The sequence below is a fragment of the Girardinichthys multiradiatus genome, chromosome 3 (genome assembly GCF_021462225.1).
Source record: "Girardinichthys multiradiatus isolate DD_20200921_A chromosome 3, DD_fGirMul_XY1, whole genome shotgun sequence".
NCBI classification, from domain to species: Eukaryota; Metazoa; Chordata; class Actinopteri; order Cyprinodontiformes; family Goodeidae; genus Girardinichthys; species Girardinichthys multiradiatus.
This window is the reverse complement of record NC_061796.1, coordinates 27318075-27331612: the sequence shown is the minus strand read 5'-3', so window position 1 is coordinate 27331612 and position 13538 is coordinate 27318075. Positions and strand designations below refer to the sequence as shown.

General features: G+C 39.8%; 1 protein-coding gene across 2 annotated transcripts in view; it reads right to left on the bottom strand.

The window, feature by feature from the left end:
- The window catches only part of adam22 (ADAM metallopeptidase domain 22), a 96115-nt gene that overhangs the window by 12002 nt on the left and 70575 nt on the right, over nucleotides 1–13538 (bottom strand). The window contains exons 15-27 of one of the 2 annotated variants that reach the window (XM_047360401.1): nucleotides 11268–11367; nucleotides 9874–9945; nucleotides 7446–7538; nucleotides 7186–7266; nucleotides 7044–7094; nucleotides 6878–6941; nucleotides 5578–5683; nucleotides 5373–5492; nucleotides 4986–5154; nucleotides 4757–4868; nucleotides 4053–4143; nucleotides 3916–3969; nucleotides 1947–2147 (exon numbers count right to left, since the gene is read on the bottom strand). In XM_047360401.1, the coding sequence (XP_047216357.1) occupies nucleotides 1947–2147; nucleotides 3916–3969; nucleotides 4053–4143; nucleotides 4757–4868; nucleotides 4986–5154; nucleotides 5373–5492; nucleotides 5578–5683; nucleotides 6878–6941; nucleotides 7044–7094; nucleotides 7186–7266; nucleotides 7446–7538; nucleotides 9874–9945; nucleotides 11268–11367 (1314 nt within the window). The remainder of the gene's footprint in view (nucleotides 1–1946; nucleotides 2148–3915; nucleotides 3970–4052; nucleotides 4144–4756; nucleotides 4869–4985; nucleotides 5155–5372; nucleotides 5493–5577; nucleotides 5684–6877; nucleotides 6942–7043; nucleotides 7095–7185; nucleotides 7267–7445; nucleotides 7539–9873; nucleotides 9946–11267; nucleotides 11368–13538) is intronic. The other variant, XM_047360402.1, reaches the window with a different exon arrangement.

Below are 13538 nucleotides of genomic sequence, written 5' to 3'. Positions count from 1 at the left end.
CACACAGCACAAATAAAACTGCTTAAAAGCTTTCCTTCAACTTTTTCTGAGTCTAGTGTGATTTTTGAAAACAAAGGGAAAATGTAGGAGACGGAAGATGAAGAAGAGATGTGAAGAGGTGAGCATATACAGGTCCTTCTCAAAATATTAGCATATTGTGATAAAGTTAATTATTTTCCATAATGTCATGATGAAAATTTAACATTCATATATTTTAGATTCATTGCACACTAACTGAAATATTTCAGGTCTTTTATTGTCTTAATACGGATGATTTTGGCATACAGCTCATGAAAACCCAAAATTCCTATCTCACAAAATTAGCATATTTCATCCGACCAATAAAAGAAAAGTGTTTTTAATACAAAAAACGTAAACCTTCAAATAATCATGTACAGTTATGCACTCAATACTTGGTCGGGAATCCTTTTGCAGAAATGACTGCTTCAATGCGGCGTGGCATGGAGGCAATCAGCCTGTGGCACTGCTGAGGTCTTATGGAGGCCCAGGATGCTTCGATAGCGGCCTTTAGCTCATCCAGAGTGTTGGGTCTTGAGTCTCTCAACGTTCTCTTCACAATATCCCACAGATTCTCTATGGGGTTCAGGTCAGGAGAGTTGGCAGGCCAATTGAGCACAGTGATACCATGGTCAGTAAACCATTTACCAGTGGTTTTGGCACTGTGAGCAGGTGCCAGGTCGTGCTGAAAAATGAAATCTTCATCTCCATAAAGCTTTTCAGCAGATGGAAGCATGAAGTGCTCCAAAATCTCCTGATAGCTAGCTGCATTGACCCTGCCCTTGATAAAACACAGTGGACCAACACCAGCAGCTGACACGGCACCCCAGACCATCACTGACTGTGGGTACTTGACACTGGACTTCTGGCATTTTGGCATTTCCTTCTCCCCAGTCTTCCTCCAGACTCTGGCACCTTGATTTCCGAATGACATGCAGAATTTGCTTTCATCCGAAAAAAGTACTTTGGACCACTGAGCAACAGTCCAGTGCTGCTTCTCTGTAGCCCCGGTCAGGCGCTTCTGCCGCTGTTTCTGGTTCAAAAGTGGCTTGACCTGGGGAATGCGGCACCTGTAGCCCATTTCCTGCACACGCCTGTGCACGGTGGCTCTGGATGTTTCTACTCCAGACTCAGTCCACTGCTTCCGCAGGTCCCCCAAGGTCTGGAATCGGCCCTTCTCTACAATCTTCCTCAGGGTCCGGTCACCTCTTCTCGTTGTGCAGCGTTTTCTGCCGCACTTTTTCCTTCCCACAGACTTCCCACTGAGGTGCCTTGATACAGCACTCTGGGAACAGCCTATTCGTTCTGAAATTTCTTTCTGTGTCTTACCCTCTTGCTTGAGGGTGTCAATAGTGGCCTTCTGGACAGCAGTCAGGTCGGCAGTCTTACCCATGATTGGGGTTTTGAGTGATGAACCAGGCTGGGAGTTTTAAAGGCCTCAGGAATCTTTTGCAGGTGTTTAGAGTTAACTCGTTGATTCAGATGATTAGGTTCATAGCTCGTTTAGAGACCCTTTTAATGATATGCTAATTGTGTGAGATAGGAATTTTGGGTTTTCATGAGCTGTATGCCAAAATCATCCGTATTAAGACAATAAAAGACCTGAAATATTTAGTGTGCAATGAATCTAAAATATATGAATGTTAAATTTTCATCATTACATTATGGAAAATAATGAACTTTATCACAATTTGCTAATATTTTGAGAAGGACCTGTAGAACCATGAATTATTCAGTTCTTTGATGCCAGAATGTTCCTCCATTTTGACATTTTTTTTAGCTTTAAAAAATGACACTTGCCATGGTAATTGCAAACGCATAATATGAAGACATATTATGAGCAAAATCTACATCAGCAATTTGAAAAATGCAACAAATTCACATAGTTGGAAACAAGCAAATGAGTTAGGGATGATGAAATGGCACACCTGAAACCAAACACTGAGATGTTCTGAGAAATGGATGGGAAGGATGGAGTGAAGGACAGTGTGCAAATCTGCAGGTGGGACAGGCAGGCTGACCTCTTCTTGGAGCTGCATCCAGAGTTGGTGCTGACGCCCGGAGGCATGTCACTGTAAAATGAATCTGCATCCCCCGGTTTGGTGACATAGTCACCGGGGGGGATTTGTCTGGAAACACCAAGGGAATATATTTAGACGCCATATAAATGGACACCATACAATTACCACCAGCCTTTATTTACGTTTGCGTGATGAGGCTGGTAAAAATACATAATTCTCTTTGCTTTTGCTGTCTTGTAGTCCTTATATCTCAGTTGACTATAGGTTTTCTGAGAAATTTGAAAATTGTCTCAAATACATTTTTTGTACATTTTCTGGTCTTATTAGATAAAACGTTTTTGGAAATGTGAATTTGTTCTATACCTAAACATTTTTTATGATGTTTTAATTAAATGTACACTTGAGATGCTTCCATCGATTTGTGCAACTGTACTACAAAAAACTATTTTTTTTATCGCACCACATCTGTTTCCTAAATTACAGAACAGCACAAAACCAGCTGTTACTGTTAATAATTTCAGATTGAGAATCTGAGCAGGCGTGTCACAATTGTGGTTCCAGTAACAAAATCTAAAGAAGTCACTGCTCCAAAAACAGTTTTGGGAATGTTGATAGATAATTTGTTCACCTGTAAAAAGATTGCATTAGTAAATTCTGGTACATGTTACTATGAAAATAGAGTTAAAGGTGTTTAGTTCACATCAGAGTGAAACCAGTGACACGTCAGTAAGGCTGCAACACAATAATCTCATACTCAACACCACTGGCGATACTGCAGAAACCTTTTTGTTGAAGCAAAAGGGTTCTTACTAATAAAAATCTGAACATTTTGCCCAGCTACAGGGTGACAGTAATTAATTGTCTTAGTTAGTGTAAAACCAATAAGAAGCGGCTCAGCATCCATTTAGAAAATAAATAGTGGCTTTAAAATAAGCAAAACAGTAAACAAGAAGATACTTAGTAGGAGTGTTAATATATGTCATGTACCTTGGATTAAGATGTGCAATTAATTGTAAAGCACACTGGTCTTTTCTCTTTGTGTATTAGTACCTGCAGTAGGATGGAGGCGTCGCATGGTGCTCAACTCAAACAGACAAACATCATTATGGGGCTATCATTAAGTTGCTGGTACATTTTTAATTTCTTCTCAAACATCAGGGTATCGCTCTTAAAGATGCTTCACTTGGATTGTCCTCAGCTTTGTTCTCCCTGCTCTGTAGCTAAAGATTATTTATCTGCATCCTTATGCTTTCCCTGTTCAACCTCCAACGATGTATATGTCATGTTACTAGAGTTTCAAACCTCTGGCAGCAGCTCTCTGTTTTGATCCTGAGCTATGATTGTTCAGGTGTGATGCTCCTGGAAGGGGAGGGGCTACATGTGTCTGCAGGACTGCTGTGTGAAGTAATGTACCAACTTGGGGAGATGAAATGGGAGTTTGTATTGTTGGTATCCTGTTTAAATGTATTTATAGTATGTCAACGTTAAAAATATGATGCTATATTATCCACTAAACTGACCCGAATTAGGCTTCAGTAATTAAATCTAAGGTCATTTAAATGTCTCCTAATTACAGCTGTGAAATATTACCTTTTAAGACTGAATGATAAGATGTTCTTTTACCAAACACATTTGCCAATGCAGCACTAAAGTAGAGTTAAGTTCTATTTATTTTAAGGATGCGTCCTTCTTTATGTTCTAATCACAAGCATTCAAAAATCATTTGCTTCTAACTGGAATTTAAGCCAAAAAATAATAAAATAGGTTACCTTAATTTACACAACTTTCCTTTTAAGAGAACAAATTCAAACACACCATAGCATTGCTGTGCATTTTGTAACACAAGACAAAGAGACAAAAGCGAAAAGCAGCAAACCGGCAGAATCTTCTGTGAACCTCGGACTCCTCATATCGTCTCTTTTTGTAGCTCCTATGAAGAAAACAGAATCCTGATTTCAACCCATCTGTTACCAACATCTGAGCATCACTCCTCAGGCCTGTGTGGACACTCACTTGTAGCACCAGGCTGTAACTGCCAGTATGAGAGCGAGGAAGAGGATGGAGCCAGTGATGGCCCCGATGATGATGTTGGTGCTGGTGATACCTGAGGAAGACAGCGAAAGAGGACATGAGAGTGGGGAGACAAATGTGTGTTAATTGCTTGGGTTAGTCTTGTGGCCTTGCAAGCAATCTGATCATTTGGGGGAAACGAAACCACAAAACACAGTAGAAGGAAACAATGAAACACAAGAGATCTGGCAGGAAACATTTGAACGGAAGAATAAGCTGAAAAAGAGCTTTACCTTTGGCATTTCTTTTAAAGGCAAGTAACACGTGGTTACACTTCCCATTCATAAGAAAAAAAATTATATAACTATATAAAATGAATGTTATAATTACAAGGAACTCAGGCTGGGATGAGTGAGGGAAACAGAAAATGAAAACTAAAACAGTGAAAAAGAAAGTCAAACTCTGACCTCGAATCAATCCGTCAAAGAGATCAGTCTGTCAACAAAGAACGAGCAGCAAAATAATGATAAAAAAGAGTGACATGCACAGTGCAGCAACTTAAAATGCAGGGCAAAGCAAGGGACAGTAATAAAATAGGTGGAGACAGTGAATGGTTACATCATAAAAGTATGACTTGTGGTTGAAAAAGAAAACAAGAAGAAGAGACATGAGTAAATATTGGTTGTTTGCAGGGTTGTAAGCTGTACCTGAAATAGGGTTAGCTGGTCCCACCACAAGATAACTGAACGGGGACCTGGAGTAACAGTTGTCTCCTGTCCAGCCCAGGTCACACACACACTTCAGCTCATTACTGCACACCTACAGAGAGGACATTCATTAAAAACTAGCAGGTTTATGTTAATGGAGACTCCAGAACACTCAGCATGCAGTGTTAGATGAATGGCTGCAGGTTTGAGTAGAAGAACTGTTGCCTACTCCGTGTCCGGAGCAGATAGTCTTGTCAGTGGTCCCTGGGCAGGTGCTGAAGTTGAACTGTTCAATGGACAGACACTTGTGATCCAAGCAAATGCTGTCCGTTCCACAGGCGGTCCCGTCCTCAACATACCCCAGGTCTGTGTCTCCATCAATCAGAACGTGCGCACCACTGAAGGAGGAACATCACAGAGAGAAGCAGTGGGTTGAAATGCATTGAATGCATCTCTGCTCTTCGTTCTAGACTAGATGATAAACCGTAGAAGGATGTAACAATACGTTCTGCATTGTTACAGAGACTACACAGACATCTGTAAATAAATAAGTGTAGCTTTGCGACAGAACACCTCTTCAGTGATAATCTCTTTGCTATGTTCAGTTGTTGCATACCTGCAGTCCAGGGGGGCACCGTGTTGAGCGACCGAGAAAGAGGTGAGTCCTCCCTGCAGCTCCCCCAGCCTTGGGGTAGGTGAGATGTTTGAGCACAGCAGGTAGCCACAGTGGACATCTCTGAAAAACAAAAGTTTAAACCTGGATTAACTGGTGGGAAAGCTCTCTCAACAAAGGTTTAAGTCACATAAAGAGACACGCTTACTGTTTGTTGCACTGGATCCAGGTGTCCTTTTCCTTCCCACAGTTTCCTTTTTCTGTCCCCTCAATGTTGAGCTTTTCGTAGCAGAACTTGTCAGCTGCTGTTGCCTCTGGTGGAGAAATAAAAAGCGGACATTAAGTAAAACTCGACCAATTCTAATTGTGCCAGGTCTCAGAAAAGTATTAATACCTCTTAAACTTTGCCAAGCACTTAAATTTTAAGTTACAAACATAAAATGTACTCTATTTTATTGGGATTTTGTGTAATATTCCCAAACAGGTGCACATTTATAAAGTGGAGGAAAACTGATACATAGTATTCAAAATATTTTACATAATAAAATCTGAAGAGTGTGGTGTGCATTTGTATTCAGCCCCTTGTACTCTGATACCAGTGCAAACAATTACCTTCAGGAGTCCATTGCAGCTCTGGCTGGTTGTTTATGGTTGTCCTGCTAAGAGGTGAACCTGCACCCCAGTCTCAGGTCTTTAGCAGCCTTTTCTTCTGAGGATTGCCCTGTATTTAGCCGCATCCATCCTCCCATCAACTGACCAGCTTTCCTGTCTTTGCTGATGGAAAGGTACCCCTACTGCAACCCCTTGACCCTATAGTTTTTCAACATCGACCACACAGTTCAGCTTTGAACTTTTAATGCCATTCTTTCAGCGATAGTTTTCCTGTTTCCACTCTTCCAGAAAGGCCAAAGACCAATAGTAATGCTGTCGAAGGATTCTCCTACCTGAGCTGTGGATCTCCCAATATCTTGGTCATGACGGCCATGTCTTGGTAGATTTATTGTTTTACCATCCTCCTTCAAATCTCAGATGATGGATCAGAGTTCTGTTAGATGTTCAAACCTTGGAATATTGTTTTATGTCCTAACCTGGCTTTAAATCTCTCCTCATCTTTCTCCCTGACCTGTCTGCTGTGTTCCCTGGTCTATATGATGCTGTTTGTTCATTATTGTTCTCTAACAAACCTTTGGGGCCTTCACAGAAAAGATGGACTCTATTTACAAATAAGGTGGCTTTTGAAGGCAGTTAGTTACCACTGATTTAGTATCAGAGTGAATGGGACTGAAGACAAATCCATGCCAATGTTTTCAGATCTTAATTTTTCAAAAACAATCATCTTCCTTCCACTTTACAGTTATGCACAACTTTGTGTTGGTCTCTCAAATGAAATCCCTATAAAATACACTGAAGTCTATGTTTGTAACATAACATATGGAAAATTTCAAGGCATAGGAATACTTTTGCAAGGCCATAATATTTTATGGGCCAGGACACTATTGTATACTTACTTTCTCCCCAAATGTACTTGCACTGTCTGTCTTTGGTTTTGCATCTTCCGTTGAAGCAGCGACCCTGCAGACAGAGAGAAACTGAATGAAAGTGTCAAGAAAACTTGTAAAAGCTCGAGTAAAAGTCAAATACAGTAAAATCTTATGAGTTAATCCAGTGTCATACTTGATCTTTTTCACATGTGTAGCCATCCATCTTGTGCACATTTTGTGGACACTGAAACAAAAACAAAAAAACGATATAGTGATGTCTGAGGTGCTATTGAACAGATCTATACAAACAAAGCCTGAGGATGGCTTATGCTCACCTGGCTGGAGTTGCCTGTGCACTCTTCTGGTATGTCACAGTCGTTCACCGCCTCTCGACACAAAACTCCCATGAGCTCCATCTGCAGCAGCAAATCATGCAGATTAGACAGCAGTGATCGTCGTCTTGTGTTTGGGCAGCAAACAGGATAAATCCTCTGCCTCCAAACATATCATCTTTCCACTTAGTCAAAAAAAAAATATCTGATAAATAATGCTGTTGTAGTCTGAGGTTTTAAAGCAGCATTGTCTTGTTTTGTACCTGGCAGTTTCTGCAGCATAGTCCGTTGCTACAGTTGGACCCTTTGGTCAGAGTGCAGTTCTTGCAGCAGTGCTCACCCTCTCTGGCACATTCCTGAAAATACAGAGGTAAACTGTGTGAATACTATCTTTTGATTCACATTAAGCTTTTTTGTCATGCTAATAACATTTAAACTAATTTAAAGAGCTATCTGACATTTTTATCCAGTCAGTTTACCTGCTTTCATACAGACATTTCTAAAAGTACTGAGATGTTCCTCTAAATCAATGAATTAAGGTGTTCAAATCACTTCCATGGCTATGGATGCATAAAATCCAGCAGAGAATCATGCAGACTGTTTCTATAAACATTTGTCAAAGGATACGTCGCTGTCAGCCACTCGGGGAATTCCAGTGTGGCACCATGATAGGGTGCCCATTTGCAGTTTATGAAAAGTCTTTCTTTCCCAAAAAGCGTATGCTCAGTTGTTAGTCCTATTATAAGACATGGGCATTTGGGAGCAAGAGCACCTCAGCCATGAATTGGTAGGCCACATAAAATTACACACTATGCAAAAATCACCAACTGTGTGGCCTTCAGATTAGCTCAAAAACGGTGCAGAGAGTGCATCATGGATTGGTTCACATCAGAGCAGGTGCAACCAAACCTTTTACTACCAAGTGCAATGCAAAATGTCTGATCCCACTGAACTCTAGAGCAATGTAGACGTGTTCTCTGGAATTATGAATTACGCTTCTCTGTCTGGTAATCCAATGAAGGAGTCTGGACTTGATGATTTCAAGAAAAACAGTCCTTACTTGACTGCACTGTGGCACGTGTGAGATTTGGTGGAAGGGGTTTATGGTGTGGGGATGTTTTTCAGGATTTACAGTCAGCCCCTAAAGGAACTCTCACCAAAGACAATTTCATGCCAAAAGCTACATGGGAACAGTTTAGGGATAGCTCCTTCCAGATTGACACAGCTGCCCACCAGGGCACAATGCAAGTTTGGTGTGGAGGAACTTGACTGGGCTGTTTAGAGCCCTTACCTCAACCCAACCATCTCACCCAACATCAGTGTCTGACCTAGCAAATGCTCTCCTGAAAAAATGGTCAAATATAACAATGAACACAATTAATAAATCTCCTGAAAAGCCTTCCCAGAAAAGTCAAAGCTGTTTTAGCGACAAATGGTTTGTTAAATCCATATTAAAGTCAATGTGTTAAAAATGAGATGAATTATGTTGTGGTGCATAAGAACAATCTTGGTCTTTTAAAACCAGTCTTTAGACTACATATTCTAAGGTTTGCTGTTGACTCAATCTCAGATTTGTTGGACTTTTTTTCTCAAGACCGAGGCCAAAACCACAGGTACCACATGCTTTTTTACTGCAACTTAGAGTGAAACTCCTGGCTTTTATTAAACACAACCAATTTTTCTGTCTCTACAACATGCATAAAGAACGCTACGTTTAGCTGGATTATGTATCCACTTTTCAGAGTTGTCTGTCTTGTCTGTTTAACTTGTTATCAGCTTGTTGGATTTTTTGGACGAGTAAGATCAGCTTACATGCAACTTTGGGTTCACCTAGATGATGTGCCATTGCATCTAATTGAAACATTTGGGGAGTATTGTTATAGGTCAGTGTGCCAATGAGCTACCACAAAGAGATTTGAAGCAACAACCGCATTACTGGCCTTGAAAATGGTCTCACATCGGTTTAGTCGTGGACTTGGACTTGCTCTCGTCTACTCAAAGTCTCGGGCTTGTCTGGCCTTGGTCTTGACTTGGTCTCAGGTTAGATTGTCTTCACTGCAACACTTAATGTAGTGTATTTTTAGATTTGTTAACTTGATCTACTATAAAATGCTAACAGAGGTCAATAAGTGACTGAATATCCTTAATCTCTGAGAACAGATTGTTAATCTATGTAAATAATTAGCTAAACTTCACACTTTGAGCTCTGTTCACCATGTGCTGCTAAAAATGAAAGCTGTCTCGAACAAAGGCGGCTCTTAAAAGCCAGTGGGATCGCAGTTTGACTGTAGCAGATGAAATTAAAGACATTAGTGGTAAATACTCAACAATTGACCTAGTTAGACCTGATAGATTTTGTAGAAAATATAGATACAAACCGTATATTGTAAATTCTCAAACCTTCTCTGAAAGCTTATTTTAAATGATCAGATTGAACTTAAAGGATGGAGCTCAGGCTTTATAGCCCAAACAACTGCTAGAACAACAGAGGTTTAACTGCTCTGAGTAAAGAACATCCAACTAGGGTAAAGTTGTATGTACTAATGCTGTTTCCCCTTTGTAGATGATAACAGTCTTGTGCTTTGCATCACTCATACCAGAATAACACACCGTCCTTTCTCTTTTACCGTTTATCTTCATATCAGCATTCTGGTGGTTTTTCTGAATCTGTTCTACAGTGGTTGCACTCACCGCAGGACTACCACAGTCACACTCTTCTCCTGGCTCCACGAAGCCATTACCACATTCTGGAGGGTCCAGCAGCTGAGCAGAAGAAGGCAAGAAGAAACGTGTACATTAATTAAGGTGGAATGTTCTATAAAATGTAGATTAAAACAAAATGCAGTGATTTAAAAATAACTGAAACCTTGTTTTCAGGTGAAGATAATATACTAAAAGTTGTTTTGCTTTTTGAATTTATGATTATGACCCCTGAGGTTACCATGACATTGCCCGCCGTCCTTGCCGGCAATCAAGTTTGCTAATTCAGGTGTTTGACTACCATCAAGATCCTCAAAACACTTTCAGTCAACCCTTCCCCTAAAGCCAGTTTGACATGGAAGACCCAACCACAGGTCAAAGCTCTTAACAACATAGCCTTTAAGATAATAGTACTCAAACCCTTACCCCACATTAAGGTTGCAATTCTGCAAACCCAGGGTTACCAGTGAGTCTCTTTCCAAGTAGAGAAGTTCAAGTATTGTGTCCTTCATCATGAGTCAAGAATGGGCAGATGGTTCATGGCTTTATTTGCAGTGATGTAAGTTCTTCACTAATCTGGTCGATGTACGTTTCAACTCTCATCTGTTTTTATGAAATCCTAAATATATTTCAGAAGAATAAGATCCTGGATGTAAACAGCTGAAATGAGTGACTGGGCTCATCCTTGAGATAAGGTAATGGTGACCTCAGGGTTGAGGATGTCTCTTTGGAGGTCTTTCAGGTACCCACAAATCAGAGGAGACTCAGAAAGAGACCCCGCACTCTTTGCATGGACTATATCTATTTTCTGGACTGGGACTGCCTTTGGATCCAGCAGAATGAGCTGGAGAGGTCACTGTGAAGAGATGGATCTCTGGTTTTCCCCTCTAGGACCTGTTACCTCCACAATCCAATCTTCATGTGACCTTTTGCTACAATCCCAGCTGTGAGTGGTTTGGTTTTTTTTTTTTAGAAATAGCTTAAACACAGTCAGATTGGATGAAGATCATCTGTCAACATCACTTTTCAAGTATTTCAACAGATCCTCAGTGATATTTAGGTTAAACAAACCCAGACTTCTGGAGGGTCTGTTTAATGCTGGTACGCTATCAGAAACAAAGAGGTGTTGTTTCTGTTTCTGCTGTTACACATGCAGATCACCTTGGGTCTTTTTAAATGAGACTGGGCTTATACGAGTTTGTGTACTAAAATTGGTCATTTGTAGTGGCTTGAAGCTTATAACAGTGTCTACTTTTATAAATCGTTGTTTATCAGCACCCGTTCTAATGGAGAGATTTCTTTTTATACTATGAATCTTTGAAATCCTTAAAATCTGTTCAATTTATAATTTACAGTTGTTGTGTGTTTGTGTGAGTGTCACTTACCTTCAGAGGTTTGTTAAAGAGGCAGGATCCTCCCCCACTGTTCAGAAAGTTGTGGTACTCCTCCACATTGCAATCGGAAAACCTCTTAGGTAAGTAGAAACTGTTAAAAACACATCCAACTTGTTAAGGGGCCACCGAGGACAGAACACAAAGAGCATCCATACATTTTACTGCTAGAGAAGGTTTTTTACTCCAAGAAACACAAGCAGATGAAAACCCTGAAACTTAATGGATGTTGGAAAAAATCTTGTTTTATGCAGTTTAAAAACAAAGGCTTTCACACTAGTACTTCCAAAGACACTACACCCAATTCAATTAGTTCAGCAATTGTGAGCCCAGATCACAAGGGGTGTGAGTGAGAGGTAAATCATGAATCTTTTTATTTATAGTATTACCAACTGATCTGTGGCTAAAAAGGATGCCAGAAACATAAATCACACTTTACAGATGGTTCCAGTATTTGCACACTTCTGTTTTTGCTTTTTTTTAAATCACAGTTAAATGTTTTAGATCATCAAACACATTTTAATATAAGACAAAAATACCCTAGCCAATAAGTAATTTGAATTTAATTAATGAGGGGAAACTACACTGGCCTCCTGTCTGTTTTAAAATTGATTCTAAACTTTTAGTATTTATTTGTAAAGCTCTTAATGGCCTTGTCCTAGATAAGAAAACCAGAATTGCAGTCTCCGCTCTAATTCATCCCAAAGGTGTTCAAGACGGTTGAGGTCAGGACTCTGTGCAGACCAGTTTCTTCACGGCAAACTTTATACACCTGCAGCCATGGAAGTGATTGTAACACCAGAATTTATTAATTTGGTGCTGTGACCCAATACTTTTGGCAATGTAGTGTAGCTCAAACTCGGTTAGATTGGATGAAGAGCATCTGTGAACATCAATTTTCAAGTATTCCAACAAATTATCACTATGATTTCAGTCTGGACTTTGACTGGGCCATTCTAACACATAACTATGCCTTAATAAAAATCATTCCATCATAGTTCTGTCTCCAGTTTTGGGGTTGTGTCCTGCTGTAAGAATAACCTTGACTCCAGTCAAGTTTGTTGCAGCCTTTAACAGGCTTTCTTCCTGCTTTGTCCTGTATTCAGCTCCATCCATCTTCCCATTAACTCAGAAGAGGTTCTTCCAACTCAAACCAGGTCTGCTGTGTTTCTTGGTCTTAATGGTGCTGTTTGTTCTCTAATCGTTTCTCTAATAAACCTCAGAGGCCTTACCAGAACAGCTGTAAAATACTGAAATTAAATTACACACAGTTGGACTATTAACTAATTAGGTAACATCTGAACACAATGGGGTCAAAATCAGTTCACGGTTTATCACAAGATATCCCTCAAACCACTTTTGTGGTTTTAATGTGACAACATTTGAAAACATTTAAAGTGTATGTATATCTTTGCAGCACATTTTATATATTGTTCTGATTTCTGCAAAGCAGCATTCATTTCTTTTTACTAAACGGAACAGGAAGTGAAAACTAACAATAAGTTAAAATAAACATATTACTTCATACTAATTCACTCTTAATGAACACTGACACGATGAGTGTTTTAATATGCCTTTTACGAGGTTGACTAAAGGTATAGGTAATATTGACGTATCTGTAATAAAGGTATGTTAACTAAAATAATAAAAAGATGTTCCATTCCCTACAAAAACACAGTATTTTTCCAGCTAGGCATGTGCTCGTGTACACAGCAGCTATGCCCTGTGTAAATAGCATGAAAACTGTTATTCAGATTAACTGGATCAGGCATGCAGGTACTACAAGTTAAAACAGGCAGTTCATTGAATACAAATGTCTGAAATACCATTGGCTTGACTTTAGAAGTTCAAATTGTGTCTTGGTCCATTCACAGGTGACAGGTTGAAAGAAGCACCTGTCCTCTGCCATGGGACTTCAAGTTGATTTTTTTATAAAGAAGTAGAGCAGGATCTAGAGACTGTGTGCTGAGAAAGTGAACTATTGTTACACTGAAATGAGCTAGTTAAATATTGACAAAGGATAAGAATGACATTACAGACTGTATCAATCGGTTAGATGTGGACAGAAGTAAGTGATGACAAGTTGTAACTTGTCCCAGGAGAGCGCAGAGACCTTTTAATGGAAAGAAAACAGAAGTAATGTTTTCCTCGCTGATCAGCCAGTGGCATCGACTGAAAACTACAGAATCCAAATTACCAAAATGTGGATTTGTGCAGAGGGAGTATGAAAAATACAGCAGATGATTGAGCCGTATTTGTTCATAT